Source organism: Ursus maritimus, unplaced genomic scaffold, assembly GCF_017311325.1.
Source record: "Ursus maritimus isolate PB19 unplaced genomic scaffold, ASM1731132v1 scaffold_2, whole genome shotgun sequence".
Classification (NCBI taxonomy): domain Eukaryota; kingdom Metazoa; phylum Chordata; class Mammalia; order Carnivora; family Ursidae; genus Ursus; species Ursus maritimus.
The window spans coordinates 13,835,214-13,856,552 of NW_024424452.1; the positions used below are offsets into that span (position 1 = coordinate 13,835,214).

The 21,339-nt window shown below is 45.4% G+C and overlaps 1 protein-coding gene across 3 annotated transcripts in view; it reads left to right on the plus strand.

Annotated features, from left to right (window-relative positions):
- The window catches only part of GALNT17 (polypeptide N-acetylgalactosaminyltransferase 17), a 432,856-nt gene that overhangs the window by 139,017 nt on the left and 272,500 nt on the right, over window positions 1-21,339 (plus strand). For 2 of the 3 annotated variants that reach the window (XM_040634985.1, XM_040634984.1), the window contains exon 2: window positions 16,575-16,758. In XM_040634985.1, coding sequence (XP_040490919.1) covers window positions 16,575-16,758 — 184 coding nt within the window. Of the gene's footprint in view, window positions 1-16,574; window positions 16,759-21,339 lie in introns of those variants that run through there. The other variant, XM_008698564.2, reaches the window with a different exon arrangement.

Consider the following 21,339-nt stretch of genomic DNA (forward strand, 5'->3'; position numbering starts at 1 on the left):
CCATGCTGGAGAGAGCCACAGACTTTCCCACTTACTGGACTAAGACCATCATGTCTTACCATCCTTGGGTATTATGAGCAGGAATACATTCTTCTAAGGGCGTATTGACCACCTCCTTCTCTGCATCATGCCCCCCCCCCCCGTGCCTTATTCTCAGGAGGCTTTATTTTTACCGCTCAAGCAATGCAAGAGCCTATCTCAATTTCCTGTCCACATTATAGATTCCAGGAGGACAAGGATGCAATCCTCAGGATACTTTTTCCCTCCCAGTATCCCTGCGAGGGCTTGGAGGGACTCTTTTTCAGGAGGCTGGAATTCGAAAGAGTAAATAAGAAAGGAGAATCATCCATGGAACAACAAAGGTTTTTCTGTGCCGTGGCCATCCGTCCAGGGCAACAAAACACATTAGCAAGCCACAGTGCTTGTTTCTATTTAGCAAAGAATAATTATCGAGAATGAAAGCTGCCTTAGAAAAAAAAAATCTTCCATGTATCAGGTGAATATTTTGTAAAGGAGACTTTCTGGCCTTAAAAAATGGTGAGCCTTAGCTCAGTAAAAGCTAATTAGGGAGAGAGCAAGCTGGTGGGGTGGGGGGCAGAAAGTGCATATTGACTCAGAGTTTCTCTCTATAAAGGCAATTTGTATAACAATGAGCACACGTTGGGTTGGAAGCAGTCACTGCTCCTTGGAATCCTTCCAGGGTAACTATTGTGTTGGAGTCCCCTCAGAAACCTGGGTTTGAAAGGAAATTAAATGGGAAGGGTTGAGTTGCTGCACTTTGTTAGCCGTGGGGAGGGATTAAAGGGGACATTTTATCATGTGAGACGTCAGGAAAATTCTCGAAGAGCTCACCAGGTTGTCCACTTGAAAAAAAAATCCCCCCCCCCAATGGATTTTGAAAAAGGTAATTTAATTTTGCCTCTTGGGCATTATGGGCAGGGCAGGGGGGAGGCAGACGTGCCCTTCATCTAGAGGGAAAGAGGAGTTTTTCTACCTTTTGCAAAAGGGAACACACTGAAATGTAGTTTGGGTCTGTGGTTTATTACTCTGCGGACAACGGTAATGGAAAAGTTATAGTAATTCATTATTCCCGAAGAACAGAAAATTGTGTGTGTGTGTGTGTGTGTGTGTGTGTGTAACCATGACACAAAACTGCTTCTAATTTCTCTGGCTGTAGGAACTGAATTAGGCAGGATAAATATGGCAGTTAGAGAACTTTGCAGAGGGAAGGAGGTAGAATAAAATTTTGAGTAGATGCTTCATAGATGGACAGATAGATCTAGAATATGACCCGACAAAGAGGTAAAGGAAGACCTTTCCTGGGTTTGCACTAGAGCTCCGAGCAGCCTCTCTGGGTCATAGGGCTTTGAAGTGGACACAAGAAAGTTCAAGAAAGAGGGGTCAAGTGCCCTTCCTGTTGTTGTTTTTCCCTGCATAGTCTACTTTTGCTTATTTTAACCTTTTCGATTATTTTTTGATTAAGAGACCGTTCATGTACCATAAAATTCCCTCTATACAAATCACCAGTACCTAATTCTAGAACATTTATCACCCCCAAGGGAAACCCCATGATAATTAGCAGTCACTACCCATCCCACCCCAGCCCCTGGTAACCACCAATCTGATTTTGTTTTGTTTTGTTTTGTTTGTCTCTGTGTGGTTGCCTTCTCTGGACATTTCATACATATGTCATCCTACAGTATCTTTGATGTTTTGTCTGGCTTTGATTTCGCATCATGTTTTCAGGTTTCATCCACATTGTAGCGCGTATCCATGCTTCATTCCTTTTCACGGCTGAATAGTATTCCATTGTGTGGGTGTGCCACAGTTGGTCACGTGTTCTACAGTTGATGGGCATGGCGGTGGTCTCCACTCTGGCTGCTGTGAATGGTGCTGCCATGGACATTTGGGTCCCAGTTTTTGTGTGGACATACATTGTGTATCTAGGAGAGGAATTGCCAGGTCACATGATAATCCTGTGTTTAACCTTTCGAGGAGCTGCTAAACTGTTCTTGAAAATGGCCACACCACCTTACATCCCTTCGGGAATATACGAGAGAGCCCTTATGAGTTGAGCCCCTACTGTCTGCCAAGCACTGTGCTTTCTATCCTCTTGGTGTGCGCTCTGTCATATAAGCTGATAAGTCATTACTCTTCCTTTTCAGAATGAGAAACTGAGGCTCCAAGAGTTTAAGACAGAGAGAAAGGAGAAACTGATCACTGTGGTTATTGTTCTGTGACTGAGTGTGGGGACTCCCCTAGGCCTGGAACCCTGAGATCCCGGCCCCAGGGGACGGTGGGCAAAGTAGAAGGACAGACTGGAAGGCAGAGAAGCTCTACCAGGGCAGCAGTGAGAGGAGTCTCCCGAGGGACCAGCCTCTCTGCTGCTTCTGTAGCTGGAACCAGAGCAGAAGCCAGGGAAGCCAAGAGCCTCGCGGGCCACCTGGGGCCGAGGAGGAGGACACCTCGGATCAGAACCAGAGGGAAGACAGAATGGGCTGGGTCCCTGAGTGTGGTCCTCGGAGCCCCACCAGGTGGGAGCTGCTGGACCATGCCTTAGGCCACCTGTATACAGTCTCTTCCAACTCTGTCCCCACTCATACCTGCCTCAGATGGGGAACTGGTCTGGTATTGATCCATAATTTTTTCTCATCACTTCTCAGTTATTCTCATCCTCTCCATTCCCGATTTTTGCGTTGATTATGACTTATTTTTGCAAGGAGGAGGGGTATGGATAAGTGCATCCCAAGTGAAGGAGCTTCACCACGCCAAATGCAATGAGCACCAGGTAACGTGAGCACCTTCTGCTGACCCTCAGGAGGGAGGAAGGGCTGGTGGTGCCAGGCGCACCTGCACACCTGGGCAGATGTGCTTGCCTGACCCTTCCCGAATGTTCCAGCACCGGCCTGAGGTGAACAGGCACATGCTGGGGAGAGTGGCCCGGATGTCAGCAAATGTGTGTAAATTCGCTGCAGCGCTTTGGGAACGGAGCCTGGCATTTCCATGTCGGAGCCTCTTACGAAGCTCGTGTCCTGTAGGTCATTAATTCCCCCAAAGGCTTCCAGATTCTTCTCAAGCCAAGAGCAATAAAGTCGGGGCATTTTTTTTAGATGTTTCCACAAACTGTTGGCCATCAAGGTCATTTTCTAAGAGCTGGAGAGTAACTGGGGCACGGGAGCGTGTGTTTTCTTTTGGTGAATTGCATTCACTGCAATCTCTGTCTAGTGAAGTGTCCAGATGGTTCCATCTGCATAAACCTGCAGCTCCAGGTAGAGGCTGTTCACCATGGTGGGAGCCGGGGCTGTGTTTCCCCATGGAATACTTACTTCTACTGTGTCTGCTTTTAGTTTTCCTCATTGGGGAACTCCAGCAAGGGAAGGAACCAAAGTCACGTAGAACAACGAGGAGCATGTGAGATGAACCAGGAGGAATGAAGTTGGCGAAACCTGTCCTGGTCACAGATGCCTTGTGCTCTGGGGATGGTGGCGACATTGATAGCTCTGGAGCTCAGAGAAAGTCGGCTTGTTCTGTGTGTTCCCAGGCGGAGTTAAGACCAGAGTATGGAAGGGGGAATGATGAGGCCGACGTTGGCTGTGTTTAGAGAACATTCAACAGGAACCCAATGGAGTAGGCTGGTTGGGGGCTCACAGGGGAGTTTGAGTCTCTAGAGGTGTTTCTTCTGAGGCTGGATTCCATCCCGGGAGCAACATGGAGGAGATACACTGCATTAGGTCGAGGACCAGAGTGGCCGGGATGATCCTAAGAGTCTGAGATTTGGGGATTCCTGTTTGGGGGGGGTGCTATTTTGAATCTGCTGAATTTATGGGTCTCCAAGAAGTTGGATTTTACCACTTGTACACGGAGCGATAAATCCTAAGCTAGTGCCTACGTTGCTGTGCCTGGGCCCACCCTCGTAGAGACTTTGCCTCTTGCATCCCTTCCTCTGGTTTGCTGTGATGCCACAGGGCTCTGAATTTTCCATCAGGTGGTGGGACCTCACAGGTGTCCCCTATACGGGTCACATGGAGCCACAGAACCCCCATAACAAAGACCTTTGGGGGGCGCCTGGGTGGCACAGCGGTGAAGCGTCTGCCTTCGGCTCAGGGCGTGATCCCGGCGTTATGGGATCGAGCCCCACATCAGGCTCCTCCGCTATGAGGCTGCTTCTTCCTCTCCCACTCCCCCTGCTTGTGTTCCCTCTCTCGCTGGCTGTCTCTATCTCTGTCGAATAAATAAAATCTTTAAAAAAAAAAAAAAAGACCTTTGGAGATCTACTGATTTCTAGATGCCGCCAGGTTATTCCACATTCTTCATTTAATCACAGATGTGCTTTCTTGCTTGTGTCCTCATTCTGTCACATATGCTTTCACACCGGGGCTGCCGAGAGAGGAGCGTGGAATCTGAGACGACAAGGGGTCTCTGACGCTTTTCGGTCCCCATTTTACACGTGTGAGTTTTGTGGCAGGAATTTGCGGGAAGCCATCGTCCCACCGGGGCAGAGAGGGTCCTGGGATCTGCAGAACCACATCCTGTGTGTGCTAAGCCTTATTTAGTTCTTTCTTTCTTTTTCTGTTAGGGTCACTGTTTTCCATACCGACCCCTAGAATAGAAGCAGCTTCACATTTTTCTGCTCTTTCTTCCAGAAACTCCTTGGAAGCATTACCTGTACCTGCTGTCTTCACGTGTTCACTCTTGTTCTCTCTCGAGCCTGCCCCAGGTTTTGGTTCCCTGAAGTTGGTCCCGCAGGATTTGCTGGTGCCTTGGCAAGACCAAATCCATGGGGCAGTTCCCCAAATCTACCATTTCCAGGTTTTCTGTGTCCATTCCTCTCAATTTTCTTGTAATGGCTCCTGCTTGGTGGCGTGCCTAGGGCTCAGTGTTTCAGGCTTCCTTTTTCTCGGCGTATCTCCGTTGCCTAGGTGACTCCTCAAAGAATGTGTCTTTAAATTCCCTTTGGACAGTGGTCAATGCCAATTTTATATTTCCCAAACTGACCTCATCCCCTATCATATGCTTGACATCTCCATTTGGATGTCTCATGGGATGTCCAGTTCAATATGTCCCATCCGACTGAACCCTTGAGTCTGTATCTCACCCACTTGTACCCAAAGATCTTGTTCTCCCCCCATTTTCCTCTTACTGAATGTCCCCGATGTCCCAAATCCCTTGTTGCTCAGGTTAAAAAAAATGGAAGTGAGCTATTCTTGGAGCCTCTCTTTCTCTCATGTGTCTTCAGGTAAGCTGATCTAGCCTGAGTTTAGCTGGGCCTGCTTCTGAGTTGCATATCGGATCCAGCTGTCCCATGTCACTCTCATCCTCCTTGGACAGTGGGCCACCCAAAGCATGCTGTCACGTAGATGCCAGGTGAAGAGGCCAAGGCCAACAGTCTAAGCACATTTCAAGACTCTTCTCATGTCACATTCACTAGTATCTTGTTGACCAAAGCAAGTGTCACGGCCAAGGCCAAAATTAAAAGTGGGGAAGTACCCTCTGCCCAGCAAAATAGACCCCATACATTAGTGGGATGGGGATGTGTACTCTTCCCAGGGGTGTGGAGGACAGGAAGTGTGTATTTGCCGAACAAAAATCTAATGTAGCACCTTGGAGAAACACTTAAGGTGGAATTTACTTATACATTAATGGGATCTTTAGTCAACTGGATGTTCATTTTTAAACTTGTGGTGCTTCTGAATAGCTCTTGGAGAATAGGTATTTAATTGTTTCCAGTTTCTAATTAATTAGAGATGGTCATGGAGGCGGTGGTGGTGGTGATGTTGATGTTGATGGTAATGACATTGACAGTGGTGGTGATGGTGGTGATGGTGTTGGTGATGGAGGTGATGGTGGTGGTGGTGAAGTTGATGGTGGTGATGTTGATGTTGATAGTGATGATGTTGATGGTGATGGTGTTGGTGGCGGTGGCGGTGGCGGTGATGGTGATAGTGGTGATGTTGATGGTGATGATGGTGGTGGTGATGGTGATGGTGTTGATGGTTGGTGGTGGTGATGGTGATGATGGTGGTATTGGTGCTGGTGGTGGTAGTGATGGTGGTCATGGTGATGATGATGATGGTGATATTAGTGGTGATCGCGGTGGTGGTGACGGTGGTGGCAGTGATGTATGTGTGTTAAAGGAAGGTGATGCTGACGGTTTTGAGGGGTGAAAGAGATAGCAACATTTTCCCAAGGTGGTTCATTTTTGTGTTGTCTTACTCCTTCCTCATCCCTCTTCTGATTTCATAATTTTCCCTCTATGACATGGCCAGAGGTGTTGCCATGCAAAATCTGTGGACCCATACGTTTGCTATTTAAAACTTATATGCTTTTTGCAGAATTTGGTGAAGGTTAGTGTTGCTAACCTTCACTGCCCTCTCTTCCCTCCTCTTTAACTCCTCTCATTAGGAATAAAACCCTAGGAGGAGGGTTCAAGGCATGAGAAAGGAGGAGTGGGAATTTTCTCGGAAAGCTGTCAGGATGGGCAGGTGCAGAACGAATGTGGCAAATGGCAAGGTCTGCAATGCCTTGCATGCCTTTGACACCAGCGAATTTTGTAGGTCACAGCAGGGGACTTTCTCCAATTCAGCGTATTTCCCACCCGGTCCTAGGTTAGCCCTTTTTCCCCTTGTGTAGTTTTATAAGTGATGGGAGGCTAAGTGACACAATTAACCTGTGCAGCCAGCATCTTTCATCCATCTGCTGCAAGCAGTCTTGACTGCCAAGCTCTTCTTTTCTTTATTTTATTAGAAATATTTTTTTCATCAACACATGCATCAGCGAGAGCCTGGGCCAGGTCAGAGGCATGCGTTTATCACCTCCACGCACAGGGGGGTGTTTGTGCCAATGTTTGTTTGCCACAGGGAGTGAGATTTGGGCCTTATTTGGTCCTCTTCATCACAGCATGAAATCAGAGAGTGCATTTCCTGAAGACGTGCTTGGCAACCTGAAAGACGTTGGCCCCGCTTCTAGATCCACCTCGGACTCTTTTCAGTGATCTTAGACTCATTCATAATCTTCGCTGGGCCTCCTTTTCTTATCTGCTGAACGTGGATGACGCTATTCCGAGGATCAAATTAAATGATCTTTGTGGAAAGATTCCGGGAAGTCTAAAGTTCATAATACATGTTCGATATGTCATTTTGTATAAAACTGCAGTTTGAAAATTTATGGACAGTTTGTTCCAAAGGCACTTCAAGCACATAACAATGATTCATATCTCTTGGAATTGCAAATGCTGCATGAACAGTTTGGCTAATGGGCAAAAATGTACTTCTAGTATTCTGGGCTCCCGGGGGGAGCCCACATCCAAAGACCTATTAGTCATCGTTTTGTCATCTAGGACAGAATCCCGCGTTGGATGACCATGAGTTATGGAGCGCATGTATGGATCGCCCCTGCCAAATTCACATGTTACAGTCCTAACCTCGAATGTGATAGTGTTAGGAGGTGGGGCCTTTGGGAGGTAATTAGGTTCAGATTAGGTTAAGTGAGTGGTGTCACCGTGATGGCACTGGTACCCTTCAAAGGAGAGGAAGACACCACAGCTGGCTCTTGGTCCATCATGTGAGGACACAGCAAGATGGCGGTTGCCTGCAAGCCAGGAAGAGAGCCCTCCCCAAGAACCAAATATGCCAGCACCTTACTCTTGGACTTCCCAGCCTCCCAAGCTAAGAAATAAATGTTGCTTAAGCCACTCGATATATGGTGTTTGTTGTTGCTGTCTTAGCAGACAAAGAAATCATAGAAAATTGGAAAACGTGGTCATACAGAGATGAGTGAAGGATTAGCCTGGAAAAAATATAGAGAGACAGGTCATGATAATGAAACAAGATTGAAAACGATATGAAAGTGTAATTATTTGCATGACAGATAAACCAGAAATGGCCTGCTGTGTCAGGTGGTGAGTTCTTTATTCCTAGAGGAATGTAGTAGAAACCAGGTGGCCATCTCTCTGGAGTGCCAGCGCTGGATGGGGCTGTGGAGAAACGGCGGAATTTTCCTTCCTCCCAACTCAAGATTCTGTGTTGGATCCCAGGTGTGCTGTTGCCTTTAGACATAGGCAAAAATTTATTCGGTTCTCTTGCACCAAGAAGCAGCTGACATAGGCGAACTCTGTGAGTTCATTCAGGATATTAAGACTCACATAACCTTTGGACATCATATCTGGGAAGCACTGAGGATACAGGGCAGAAAATGTCAAAATCATTATAATGCAGATGTCAATGTCAAGATCATCATACTAATATATAAACCGGGGATTTTATAATGATTCGATTTGAGTTCATAAAGCGGTGCTTACTGGTTTCTGACGTGTCTCCAGGAAATGTCTGTATCAGCCCTGGAACATGGTAACATAGGTGGCCAGCCGAGTTTACAACGCACTCATTCACTTACTCTTTCATTTATTCAATTGCTTTGCTCATTCAGCTATTCGTTCCTCTGTGCAACACGTATGAAGTGCTTCCTAGGTGTCAGGCCATGTGTAAGACACAGAGGGGTCTTCCTGTTCGCACAAGTGTGAGGGAACAGTCAAGGGCACGTATGATATGACAGGAGCAATGCTGTGGTTGAGATTTCCACTGACGAGCAGCCTCTGACTTTCTGGGTAGGGCGGTGTTCAGAAAGGGTCTGCGGGATTGTGTTGAGTAGCAAGGATGACTGGCAGAGGCACGAAGGGGCAATGATTTTTTAGAAGCATCAGAAGAAGGGGATAGCTTAAATAAAGGGTGTGGTGGAGGGAGAGGCTGGGCAGGGAGTCAGCTAATGAGTGGGGTTGTATATTACACGAAGATTTTGGATTATTTTTTTTCCCATCGTGGCAGAAATGCACTGATGAATTTTAAGCAGGCAGTGATCAGACTTGCATGTCTCACCCTGGCTCGGGCTCACTCTGAAGAGTGGGTTAGGGTTGACCGTAATGACTCAAGGAAGAGGACTTGAGCTGGAGTCCAGGCAGTGGAAGCGAGGCAGAGGAGGGACAGAGTCAAGAGATACATAAGAGCGAGCACCGAGCGTCATTGGAGTAAGGACTTGGAAAAAATACGTGTATGTGCATTAAGGGAATTAAAACACACAGATATAGTCAGCATATTTGTTTACCATAAATATTGTATAATAATAATTAAAGTGCTTAGTGTAGTGCTTTGCATCTAAGAAACATTTGTCAGCTTAACTAATTATCACTAATAATTGTGTCCAACATGGAGCTATCTTCTTTTGGCAATATTTCTGGGCTAGCTTTTCTTTCTTTTTTTTTTTTTTTCTTTTAAGATTTTATTTATTTATTTTACATAGAGAGCACAGGTGGGAGGCAGTGGGAGAGAGAGAGAAGCAGGCTCCCTGCTGAGCAGCGTGCGTGTGTGTGTGCGTGTGTGTGTGTGCGTGCACACGCGTGCTGTGGCTGCCCAGATGATAAGGAGCTTTATGAGTCGACAAGACGCCAGGCTGCATTTCGCCACAGCCTCTATCTATCCTGGAGTTTGTGTGTCAGTTGTGAGTGCCATCCCTATTTCTGGAAGAATAATGCCGGTTATCTGTAAACTCATAAGTTTAAACTGTAACCCTGGAGAAAATTATGTCCTTCGTTGTACGGAGAGAGGTGGGAAGACACTCGGACTTGATTTACAGCCGTGGTTCTTTATTTTTGCTGCTACCGTGGAGCCCGGATAGCTTGGGCCCAGCCGAAGACAGACATGGGCCGAGTGATTGAGTCTCGCTGAGCGGTCATGGAGTGCGTGCACCTCGGAATTCCCAGGCTCCGTGCAAAGGTGAACGAAGCTTCTCTGTCATCCACAAGTTAGGTGTGGACTCAACCGAACTAGAAGGGAGTTTCTAAAATTTCAAAAGTGGGGGTTATATTAATGACTTCATGTTTGGAGAATTGAATGACGACTATTTGAGAAAAAAAAATTTAGAGCTTCGCTTCCCAATGTGTATGTAGAATTTCCTCCCAGGGACCATGCCACTTGAATTATTATTGCTTTCTTCTCGAACTTAATATCGGAGAGGGCAACCCCTCTCATTATTTTCTTCTTCTTCTTCTTCTTCTTCTTCTTCTTCTTCTTCTTCTTCTCCTTCTCCTTCTCCTTCTCCTTCTCCTTCTCCTCCTTCTTCTTCTTCTTCTTCTTCTCCTCCTCCTCCTCCTCCTCCTCCTCCTCCGCCTTCCTCCTCCTCTTCTTCTTCTTCTTCTTCTTCTTCTATGTTTTCTGGCCTCTGTGTTCTTCTGGGGTAATTTTAGAATTTTTGTTATATTCCTGAAAAAAAAATCTCATTTGGAATTACATTTAACCTATACATTGAAGAGGAGAAATACGTGTCTTCATAGCATTCCACCAGATACTTCAAAAATATGTCTCTGTCTGCCTGCTAAGCTAGATATGTCTTATTTTATTCCCTTCAGTAGAATTTTTCCATGGCCAAACCGAATGGCCTTTTCCAGACTTGATTTCCCTGTGACAGTCATCAGTGTAGACTCTCTTCTTTATGACTGTAAATACAGTGATCATATATAGTTTTCATCTCTTTTCTCTTAGTAGATATTTATCTCATGGATATTTGGTGTTCTCTCTTGACATCAATTTAATTATAGATGATTCGGAGTTGAATCTCCAGATCTTTCTCTACTCATACATAATTCAACAGTTTTTAAGACCTTCCTATGTGTCGGGCCCTGGGGTGACCACACCCCTGACCTTCAGGGGAGGGCGTAGACATTGCATGTAGACGAAGCCATCCCCTGGGGCTAGGTGGGATGCTGTGTGTGTCAGGATCCCAGCAGGAAACAGATGGCATACCAAGAAGAGATGATGGAAGAGAGTTTAGCAAAATATTTACCGAGGTTCAGAGATCAGCAAGAATGACAAGGGATGGTGACTCATCGAGAGCTAGCAACACGGGAGGAAGCAGTTGGCATGCCAGGGCCTGAAAGAGGAAGTGGGGGAAGCAGTTAACAGCACAGGGCTAGCTGTAACCCCAGGCGAACCCTAGGAGAGAGCTGCCTCGTAGCAACAGAGGCATAGAGAAGGCAACCCAACCGCTGCCCCCTTGGGAGGGAGTTGGGGGAAGACACACCCCAACCTCTCTCTCTGTCCATCCATCAGGCTCCTCCAGGTTGACTCCAACCCAAAGCCATTGATGCTATCTCTATCTGGGATGTGAAGCAGGTGAAGAGGGTGGACAGTGGATCTGGAGAGAAACATGAAGACTAGACAGTAGAGGTGCTATGGGATGACCGAGCTCAGTTTGCAAGAGCAAACTCCCTTTATCTTCAACTTCTTGCCTCCTAGTTCCCCCTTGGCTCTGCCGTCTTTAGCTGAAATAACTCAGAAGGCAGTGCCTGAAGAAAGAGGGAATGATGCGTCTTTCTAGACTAACCGCCAATCAACCACCCCTCTTTCCCTCTTTTCTTCTTCTTCCCTTTGCCAGTTGGGACTTTCATGCCTACAAGTGCATTTTGGTCTGCAGTGGCTGCAATTGCTTCTGGCCAGATTGCAAAAGGCACTTTCAGAAGAGAAGGTTCCCGGGTCCGTGGAGTCATCCCAACTGGCTCCAGAGGTGACTTGTTCCTGGCTAAGTGAAGACCAACTTGAGCCTTGTTGGTGATCTTGAATTCTTATTTATCTTTGCCAGGAGTTTCCAGGCCCTGCTAAGTAAGCACATTAAAATGCCAGTGAAAATTTTTGCTGCTTTGTTGAACCTTTCTGGCAGATTCAATTGGGGGGAAAATGGGAGCACATGGACCAAAAAATATATAATTCATAGTTGTCACATTGCACTGTGAAGAATGATCTTTTTTGAGGCTGCTAAGTGGGTGCCTTTCATAATTGAAGAAATAATGCCACAGAAAGGGGAAAAAAAAATCTCACTGGAAACTGTCGTTCCCTTTGTGTTCTTGGTGGGATCTGTATGCATTCCTCATCTTGATTCCTATGCCGTTTTAAAACGAATTCCTTCCCTGGCCCTTCTGCCTGCGTTGGAAAGGTTGCCCATGGAAGATGCTGGGCAAACACGGCTGAGCTGCATTTTAGTTCGGAGGTGGCATTTAATGGCCAAAAGAAGTCCTTTGTCATTAAGGGAAGAAAAAGATGTGCTAACCAAACCAAAGAGATGAAATAAGAGGAAGAATCGGATGTTTTCTACCGAAGTTGCTCAGTTAAATTGAAGGTTGGTCATGTCCCATTCCAGTGGTTTCCCTCCTTGACCTTTGGGCTCCATGCTGGCAGGAAAACCGTGGAAGGCTGAGTTTGTGGCTAATGAGAAAAAGGGAAAATCCAGGTGAGTGAGCAAAAGTTCACAAGGCAAGGAGGAAAAAAACTCACTGTCAGTAGTCCCTGCATGATCTTTTTTATTATAGAAAATGCCATCCATTATATATATCACATACATGTCGGGTATTAATTCTATAATAAGTTATGATAGAATTGAATGAATGAATGAATGAATGATTCCTACTAGCTTTCCAGTGGAGCATTACCAGGACCTTTGAGGTCCGTCGTGTGTCTTTCATAACGATGATCTAGTCTCTTTTTTGCAGTTGTTTCTGGTTTCATTCCATGAGTTTATACCTCTGAACTATGTTTTTTTTTTTTAAAGATTTTATTTATTTATTTGACACAGAGAGAGACAGCCAGCGAGAGAGGGAACACAGGCAAGGGGAGTGGGAGAGGAAGAAGCAGGCTCCCAGTGGATGAGCCTGATGTGGGGCTTGATCCCAGGACTCTGGGATCACACCCTGAGCCAAAGGCAGACGCTTAACAACTGCCACCCAGGCGCCCCTGAACTATGTTTTGATTAGATGTGACACTTTGTATAAGTGGAATTAATGCATTAATACTTGCTTTTCACTTGACATTGCATCTCTGAGATTCATCCATTTATCGGCAGCTAATCCATTTTCACTGCTGTATAGTATCCTCTTACTGAGTTCACTACCATTAATGTCCCACCATCATGTTTTCCATGCTGGGTTCTTTTTTCCTAAAGAATTTCTTGGATAGAACATGTGTGTGTGTGTTGGAGGTTGGGAGGAATGTCTTTTTCCATTACTTTTGGAAGGTCACGTAATTAATCCTCCTGAGCCTCCACTTCTTTATCTCTAGTGATTCTGGTAACATCAACCTTTCCTGTTTAATACAGAAATGGATATAAAACAGTTAAAAAAATTAAAGCCTAAACAGTGATCATTAGTGGGTGGAGAGAGGGTGGTTGAATGGATCTATGAAGACAAACAAGAAACTCAACCACTTGGTTCATACTGAGATATTTCTCCATCCCTTTAAGTCATGGTTCCATGAAGCCTTGCGCTTCAACTGCTGCTTCAGTGAGAGAGCCTGTGTGTAGATTGGAGAAGATAGAAGTTTTGAAGGATGCAATTCCTACTCTAAATACAGTGAAATTCCTGAGCCTCGTCTGTCTTTCTCTTTCTTGCTGCTCGAGCTCTGCCCTCAGCCCGCCACCCCCGCCCTCCATCATGGCTACGCCCCCTGTCAGGCTGTGGCTTCCAGGCTCCTATCTTGGGCTTCGTCTTCCATCTGAACTTCCATTCTCATGCATTTCAGCTCCCTGCTGGACCTCTGACTCTATCGGATTGTCCCATGGGTGCCCCATAGACCGCCTGTGCAGAGTGGAATTCATCTTTTCAAATCCACTTCTGACTGCGCCATCTTTGGGAGTGGTGTTCCCACCCAGTCCTCACACTGGAAGCCAGGCTCACTCTCTTCTTCCTGCTCTTTCTCCCCCTCACACCTGTCTGTCTCTGCCTTGTGATGATATCTCTTAAATACTTCTCCAATCTCTCCTCTCCTTTTGATCACTGTCACCACTGCCTTTAAATGAGGCCCCTATCTTCTCTTGTCAGCCCTGGAAGAGCCCTGGAAGTGGTCTCCTTCCTTGTCACAGAGGCGAGGTTTTGTCCTCCTTTGTGTCTCTAACTATATCCCGAATCCTGGTCTGTCTTCCTTTACCAACCATGGAACTTTTTTTTTTTTTTAAAGATTTTATTTATTTATGTGACAGAGAGACAGCCAGCGAGAGAGGGAACACAGCAGGGGAGTGGGAGAGGAAGAAGCAGGCTCCCAGCGGAGGATCCCGATGTGGGACTCGATCCCAGAACGCCGGGATCACGCCCTGAGCTGAAGGCAGACGCTTAACGACTTCGCTACCCAGGCGCCCCACCAACCATGGAACTTTGACAAAGTCACTACATTCTCAGACTCAGTGTCCTCATTTGTCAGAGATCAAAATAATACTTCCTCATGAGATTTGTCAGGAGAGTCGACAAAACAGTAATGCACTCCATGCAAAGTACTTAGCGGAGTCCCCAGCATGAGGTAGAGCTCCCCTGTAAATGGTGGCTGTCTGTGGTCTGTCCCGGTGCAGTACGCCTTCTAGGAGAAATGTGTAAGTCATGCCTCAGATCTTGTTCCTTTCCTTCTCTGTGCTTTAGCCACCTGTCACTTAATAGATAAGAGTCTAACCTCAAGGGAATAAGGGGCGCATAATGACTTTGGCCTTGGTGGGTTTCTTCCTCCATTCAAAAAAGGTATTAAGAATGAGACTTTATGACTGTGTTGTTCTGATTTTAAAAGAACTTTAAACACTTTCCTTTTTAGTACATTCAGAAGTTTATGCACATATCACCACAAACTCCAGAACATTATCACCACCCAACAAGACACCCCATACACATTATCAGTCACTCCCCATTTCCTCCCCCAATTCCCTCAGCCCCAAACAGATACTGATCTGCTTTCTGTCTCTGGAGATTTGCCTATGCCGTGCATTTCATATAAGTAGGATCACACAATATGGCGTCTTTCCTGACCGGCATTGTTTACTTGGCATCATGTTTTCAAAGTTCAACCACGTCATAGTGTAGATCACTGCTTCCTTCTTTTTTATTGCTAACTAATGTCTCACGGCATGGGTTTACATTTTGTTTATTCATTCATCAGTTGATAGACATTCAGCTAATATGAATAACGCTCCTATGAACATTTCTGTACACGTTTTTGTGTGGGCAGATCTTTTCATTTCTCTTGGGTACATACCCAGGAATGGAGTTGCTGGGTCATATGGTAAAACGATGCTTGGCATTTTGAAGAACTACCAAACTATTTTCCAAAGTCGCTGCACCATCTTACATTCCTACTAGTACGTTCTATGACGAGTGATTTTAAAACCCAGCACCAGGCGTTTGCACTTGACATGGGAAGAGTTCTTCGAGATTTTTGTGCATTGTGAAGGTGATGTTATCGGAATGTTTGTGGCACACTGATGTGGAATGAGAATTCAAAGCACGGGAAACAGGTGGGAAAGGTTGGGACAATGTAATGCTCAGTTGATAGTGCTTCTGTCGGGATGATGGCAGGCAGAAAAGATGTCAGGGTTCCTGAAGCTCGGAGTGGACAATGGAAATGATGGTCAGGTAGAAAAATGACGTTCGCCTGAGACCAACTCTGAGATGCTTGCGCGACCTTTGCTTTTTGATCTTGATATCACAGAAAATACATTTCTGCGTTCCGAGAAGCAGAAAGGGATGCCTTTCTGGGAGGTTTGACTCTTCCTCAGCTCTGTGGGCTGCCCCTCATGAAAGCGGAGGGCACTGTTTACATCTCTGCTCCGTGTTCTTCCTGCCAGTAGCAGCGATGGGACTTCTGTGGATAAAGTGGTGTGTGCGCGCGCGCATGCGTGTATGCACTTGTGCGTGTGAGCGTGCGTGCCCGCGGGGCGCTGAGTAGCTTGAGCATTGAAATGGCAAAAGGGAATGAGCGCCCTTAACAACAAAAGTTTTCTAGCCGAGAAGTAAAACCTCCCATAACTCTTGGATTTCAAAATTGCCCATCAAGCTGTTTATCGTATAATGGAACAGTGGGTATAAAACTGCCGCCATCCTGGGGACTTGAAATTGCTCAGTGAGGCTTGTTACCGAGGCCTCCTACTCCACTTGGCACGGTTATCACCCTTGTGGGGTGTTTTATCCTCTGTGATTTATTCTCCAACATTCTATATTTCCTTCTGCCATTTAGATGAAATTTAAATAAAACCATTAGGTAAAGAACTGTGTCAGGTTGTTACACACTTTAAACTCGTGATAAAATCAATCTGTATGTCATTCTCTGTTCAGAAGAAGCAAAAGCACCTTTGGTTTGGCCGTTCCCGGCGACGGGCTGTTCTTTTTTTCTATGTCGTGCGTGTAGCTCGTGGAATATTAAGGCTTGTCGTCGTTGGCCCAACGGAGAAAGGAAAACAGGCACGGCTGATAGCCCCACTGTGTCCTTCTTGGTCCACGTGTGTCCCAGTTTACATAGCCTCTCTCTTTTGTAGACCTCCATCCACTCAGCTCCCCAGAGGAGGGAGAGGCTCCTTACTGGGGATTAAACTTAACCCTGGAACTCTCAGTAACCCCGACCTTCCTCTCAATACGAATGTGTTCAGGGCATATTCCTGGATTGCTGTATTGAGGAAGTAATTACCTGTGACAGGTCACGTTAGACTTGCCATTGAAGCTGAATCTGAGCTTGAGTGACATGGCCTGACGTGGCGGCTTTCAAATAATTGTTTTTCCTTCCTTCTTCTAGGCTTATCCAAATCCCTTGGGCTCATCGAAGGTTATGGTGGGCGGGGCAAAGGGGGCCTTCCTGCTACCCTTTCCCCGGCTGAAGAGGAGAAAGCCAAGGGACCCCATGAGAAGTATGGCTACAATTCCTACCTCAGTGAAAAAATTTCACTGGATCGTTCCATTCCGGATTATCGTCCCACCAAGTAAGTTGTGGTTCAGTCATTCAGAGTGGCTCGCTGTGTCACAGGATGGGTGTAGACCCGGGTCTGTGACATGTTCTCAGGTCCTTTGTAACTAGCAGAGGGGCTTCTGTCTTACTCAGTGTCCTTCACAGTCAACGAACCGAGTTCTGTGGATGATGAAATATTATCTAAATAAAGTATTGATGTTTTTATAAAAGTAATCCAGAAACACACAGGAAGGTCCTCAATACAAAAAGTCTTAAGTAAAACATGAAACTCACCATGGTCTCATCGCCTAGAGACACCATTTGGTCCAAACTTAGCATCTTGTGTTTGAGTCAATTTTCTATACAGATTACGAGCATGTGATATATTTTTTGTATCCTTTTTTCATGTAATATTACTGCATGAGTGCTTGCTGATGTCATTATTTATGATTAACGATGACCATCCGTATGACCATTTTGCATCATTATTTGCGTTGTCGGAAATTTAGAGCATTGTCAGTTTGTCATTATTATAAATAACCATTTGATGAATATCTTCCCACTCACATCCTCGTGTGTCGTGATTTGGTATTTATTTTCTCAAGCCACACTTCTGAAAGTATAATCCTTATGCCATGTCGTAGGAATAGTTCTGGAGGCTCTAGGCACATCTTGGGCTATTGTCCTCCAGAAAGTTGATGGCAGTCCACACTCTTGCTGGAACTTTATTTGACCCTTCCCAAACCGGGTACTCGCGTTTCAAAAACGCTGTGCCAGACTCATGGGTGAGAACGTGATTTCCAGGATTGTTTCAACTGCCGCTGTTTTGTTTGAGAATCTTACCTTTTACTTTATTTTTTTTAAAGATTTTATTTATTTATTTGACAGAGAGAGACAGCCAGCGAGAGAGGGAACACAAGCAGGGGGAGTGGGAGAGGAAGAAGCAGGCTCCTAGCGGAGAAGCCTGATGTGGGGCTCGATCCCAGAACGCCGGGATCACGCCCTGAGCCGAAGGCAGACACCCAAAGATTGCGCCACCCATGCGCCCCGAGAATCTTACCTTTTAACCAGTTTGTTTGTGTCTTGGTTGTCTCACGAAAGGTCTTTGTTCTGAGGGCTCAGATTTAAGAATTATTTGTTTTCTTCTTGGGACGCGGAGAAGCGGGATGGGTCATAGAATCAAGACGCTGGAGGAAAACCTGTTTTCTAGGCAGGCGTCCACGTTGGCTTAATGGGGTTCTTTGTTTTCTGTTAGATTTGTAGTGTCTCTTTTTCCCATTCAGAGTGTGTCCTTGCTTGGAGTAGATTATTTCTTTTTTCAAATGGATTTTGGGCAAATCAGTTAAGTATCCTGGTTACTGAGAAAAATAGATTCAAGATAAAGAAAATTATCTTAAATGGATTTAAAATTGCACCATTAGCTGAGAAACCTGCTAAATCTCTCTCTGCCTAATAAACATATATTCATTTTGAATCACTGGGAAAACATACATCACCCCTGTTGGAAGCTGTTTTGTGTTCCTGGACTTTTGCTCTCAAACACATCTGGCTGTTTTCATTTCCTGGTGCTCTCTGATTAGCCTTTCTTATTTGGACGTTGGCAAATAAACAGAGCCGTATTTTTTTTTTTTTTTTTTTTGCCTTCCTATGAGAATGAAAATAGTTCCAACATGGAGTTTCCTGGAAGTGGGTCAGTTGAACACATATTAGGAGCATCTATTATGTGCCAGATGGTTTTCCCCACACTAGAGGCAGAACATTGGAAAAGACACAGTCCTTGCCTACTGCTTATCTGGGGAGGGAGGCAGACTTATGGCAGAGTGATTCGGCATACTGTGGTCTATGCGGTGTGTGTCAAGCCAGAGATAGATAGATACAGCCTGTGCGGGGAGGATCTGGAAAATTTCTTGCTTGACATGATGCCTGAGCCTCGTCTTGAAGGGTTGGTCATTAAGAGTTGGGAAGTGGATGAAAGGACAAGGATAGGAAGGGACTAGGCAGGGGAACAGCAAGAGCAGAGTTGGGGGCCAATAAAAACATGGTGGACTCGGGGGGATGCGTAGCTCAACAATGCTCTATAAATCAGCATGGCGTCTTGAATATCCCACTTGTATCTGCCCCCTCCTGGAACTTTATTAAGATAATAGTAAGGAACCGGAAAGGATGGTAACCTATAAGGGACGACTGAACAGGTTAGGGGATGACCACAGGGAAGAAACACCTACAAATTGTGGAAGATGGAAAGGGGAGGGATGAATGGTAACTGACAGCAAACTGGATGAGGCTGGAACCCAACCTCCTGCCAATGGTGGGAAGTGGTGGGAAGAGCTAAAGAATGTGGCCTGGTATGCCTCAGAACCCCAGAGACCTGGGCATTAGACGTTCTGGGTACTTCTTCTGGCTGGGAAGTAGAGTTGAAAAGAAGGATTGCAGCTGTACCCCTAGATTCTTTCTCCAACACTGCACCTGGCAGAATATGGGAGATTTACTCTCCGGAAAAGGTGAACTCTGGGCTTGAGTTTGTAAGATGTAGCCTAGGACAAGAGGGTAAGACTGCGTACCGTCTGGGGACACCCTCAACGTCATTACCCCTCTGGGCTTGCACAGCCCTGTAAATCAGTACTTGGAAGAATCTATTCTGAAGCAACCAGCCTAAAAACAGGCTAATAGATGGGATAGTTGGCCCCCCTCCCCAAATGTCTGAGTTCTGCTCACTATGAGTAAGGCGTGCCTGTTGTAAAACTCCATTTGTCTCCATGTAGCTGTCTCACTCCAAAATAAGAAAGAAGAGCCAGAATCCCTGGACATCCCACGAGAGTCTCAGTTACAAAAGGCCTTAACAACAGCGACAACAATAGAAAAGGCATTTAGAGGAGGAAGAGACTATAAACTTTCAAACTATATTTAGTGAGTTAGATCATGGAATGTCTTGTTTTATTCACAAAACAAGAACCAAGTGTTATGATAAAGTAATAATCCGAGGATAAAAAAAGAAGTCTTGGGAGTTATGAATAAGATAGGAATAAATCAACAAGAGAGTGGAAGATCGCATTGAGAAAAACTTCCGACAGATCGAAAAAACTGAAAAATGGGAGAGAAAAATTAAAGCGGTCAATCGGTTCAGTGCATCCGACATCAACTCATAGGAATATTGGAGAGAGAACAGAGAACACAGAGAGAAGAAAATCAAGAGACCAGTGATGGAGCACAATTTCCCGGGACCGTAGGGCATGACCTTTCAGGTTAGAAAGTGTCCCACCCTATGTCTACGGGATGGATGAAAAGAGAAATTAAACCCACATCACCAAATGTAAATGTTTTTGTACAACTCCTCAGAGTGCCCCTCTGTTTTCTAGCTGGCATGCTGCCTGATTCATGAGTCATTTAGTAAAACCAGTTAAATCTTCAAGTTTTGTTTTATTTTATTTATTTATTTAAAGATTTATTTTTTTATTCTTTGAGAAAAAGAGCGTGCACACGCGTGCACACATCAGCGGGGGTAGAGGCGAGGAAAAGAGGAAGAGGGTTAGAATCCTCAAGCAGACTCTCTGCTGAGTGGAGAGCCCAAAGCAGGGCTTGATCCTGGGACCCTGAAATCATGCCCTGAGCCAAAATCAAGAGTCAGATGCTTAACCAGCTGAGCCACCCACACGCCCCTGATCTTCTATTTAAAAAAAAAAATGTAAATGTAAAATTTCAGAACAGGTAAATACATTACATTTAAGTAGGTCTCTGCAGTGCTACCTTCCCTGCATCTATGTTCAGGAAGCTACTTAAGGATATGCTCCAGTAAAACGAGGGAGTCAAGTAAGAAAGAGAATGATAATCGTATTGAAGAAACTGGGGACTCCAACAGGACCGTACAAAAGGCAGATCCCCGGAAGCTGATGAAGGGTTGCTCCAGGGTAACATTTCAGGGTGACAGCTCTGCGGCAGGTCAAGAGAACCACCGTGCCACCCTGGAGCAGGAGGATGGAGGGCTGTACGAGGTCTGTCTCCAAAGGAGGCCAGGGGATAGAATAATTTGATTACCTAGTGTTTTTGACTGCATCCGGAATTATTGTTATTGTTATTATTGAGGCATGATTGACATGCCACCTTATATTAGTTTCAGGTGTGCAACGTGATGATTTGATGTTTGTATACATTGCGGGTTGACCATAAGTCTACTTAACGTCTGTCCGTACACATAGTTACAGGTTGTTTTTTCTTGTAATGAGAACTTTTGAGGTCTACTATCTTAGTAACTTAGTAACTTAGTAACTTAGTAATACAGTGTTATGAACTAGAGTTGCTAGGCTGTACACGATATTCCCAGGACTTATTTATTTTATAACCGGAAGTTTCTTCCTTTTGATTCCTTTCACCCATTTGACCTACTCCCCACCCCCTTGCCTCTGACAACTACCAGTCTGTTCTCTGTAGCAATGAGCTTATTTTGTTTGATTTTAGATTCCACAGATAAGTGAAATCATACAGTATTTGTCTTTCTCTGTTTGACTTATTTCACTTAGTCTAACGCCCTCAAGGCCCATCCATGGTGTCACAAATGGCAGGATTTCATTCTTCTTTATGGTGGAATAGGAGTCCATTATGTGTGTGTGTGTGTGTGTGT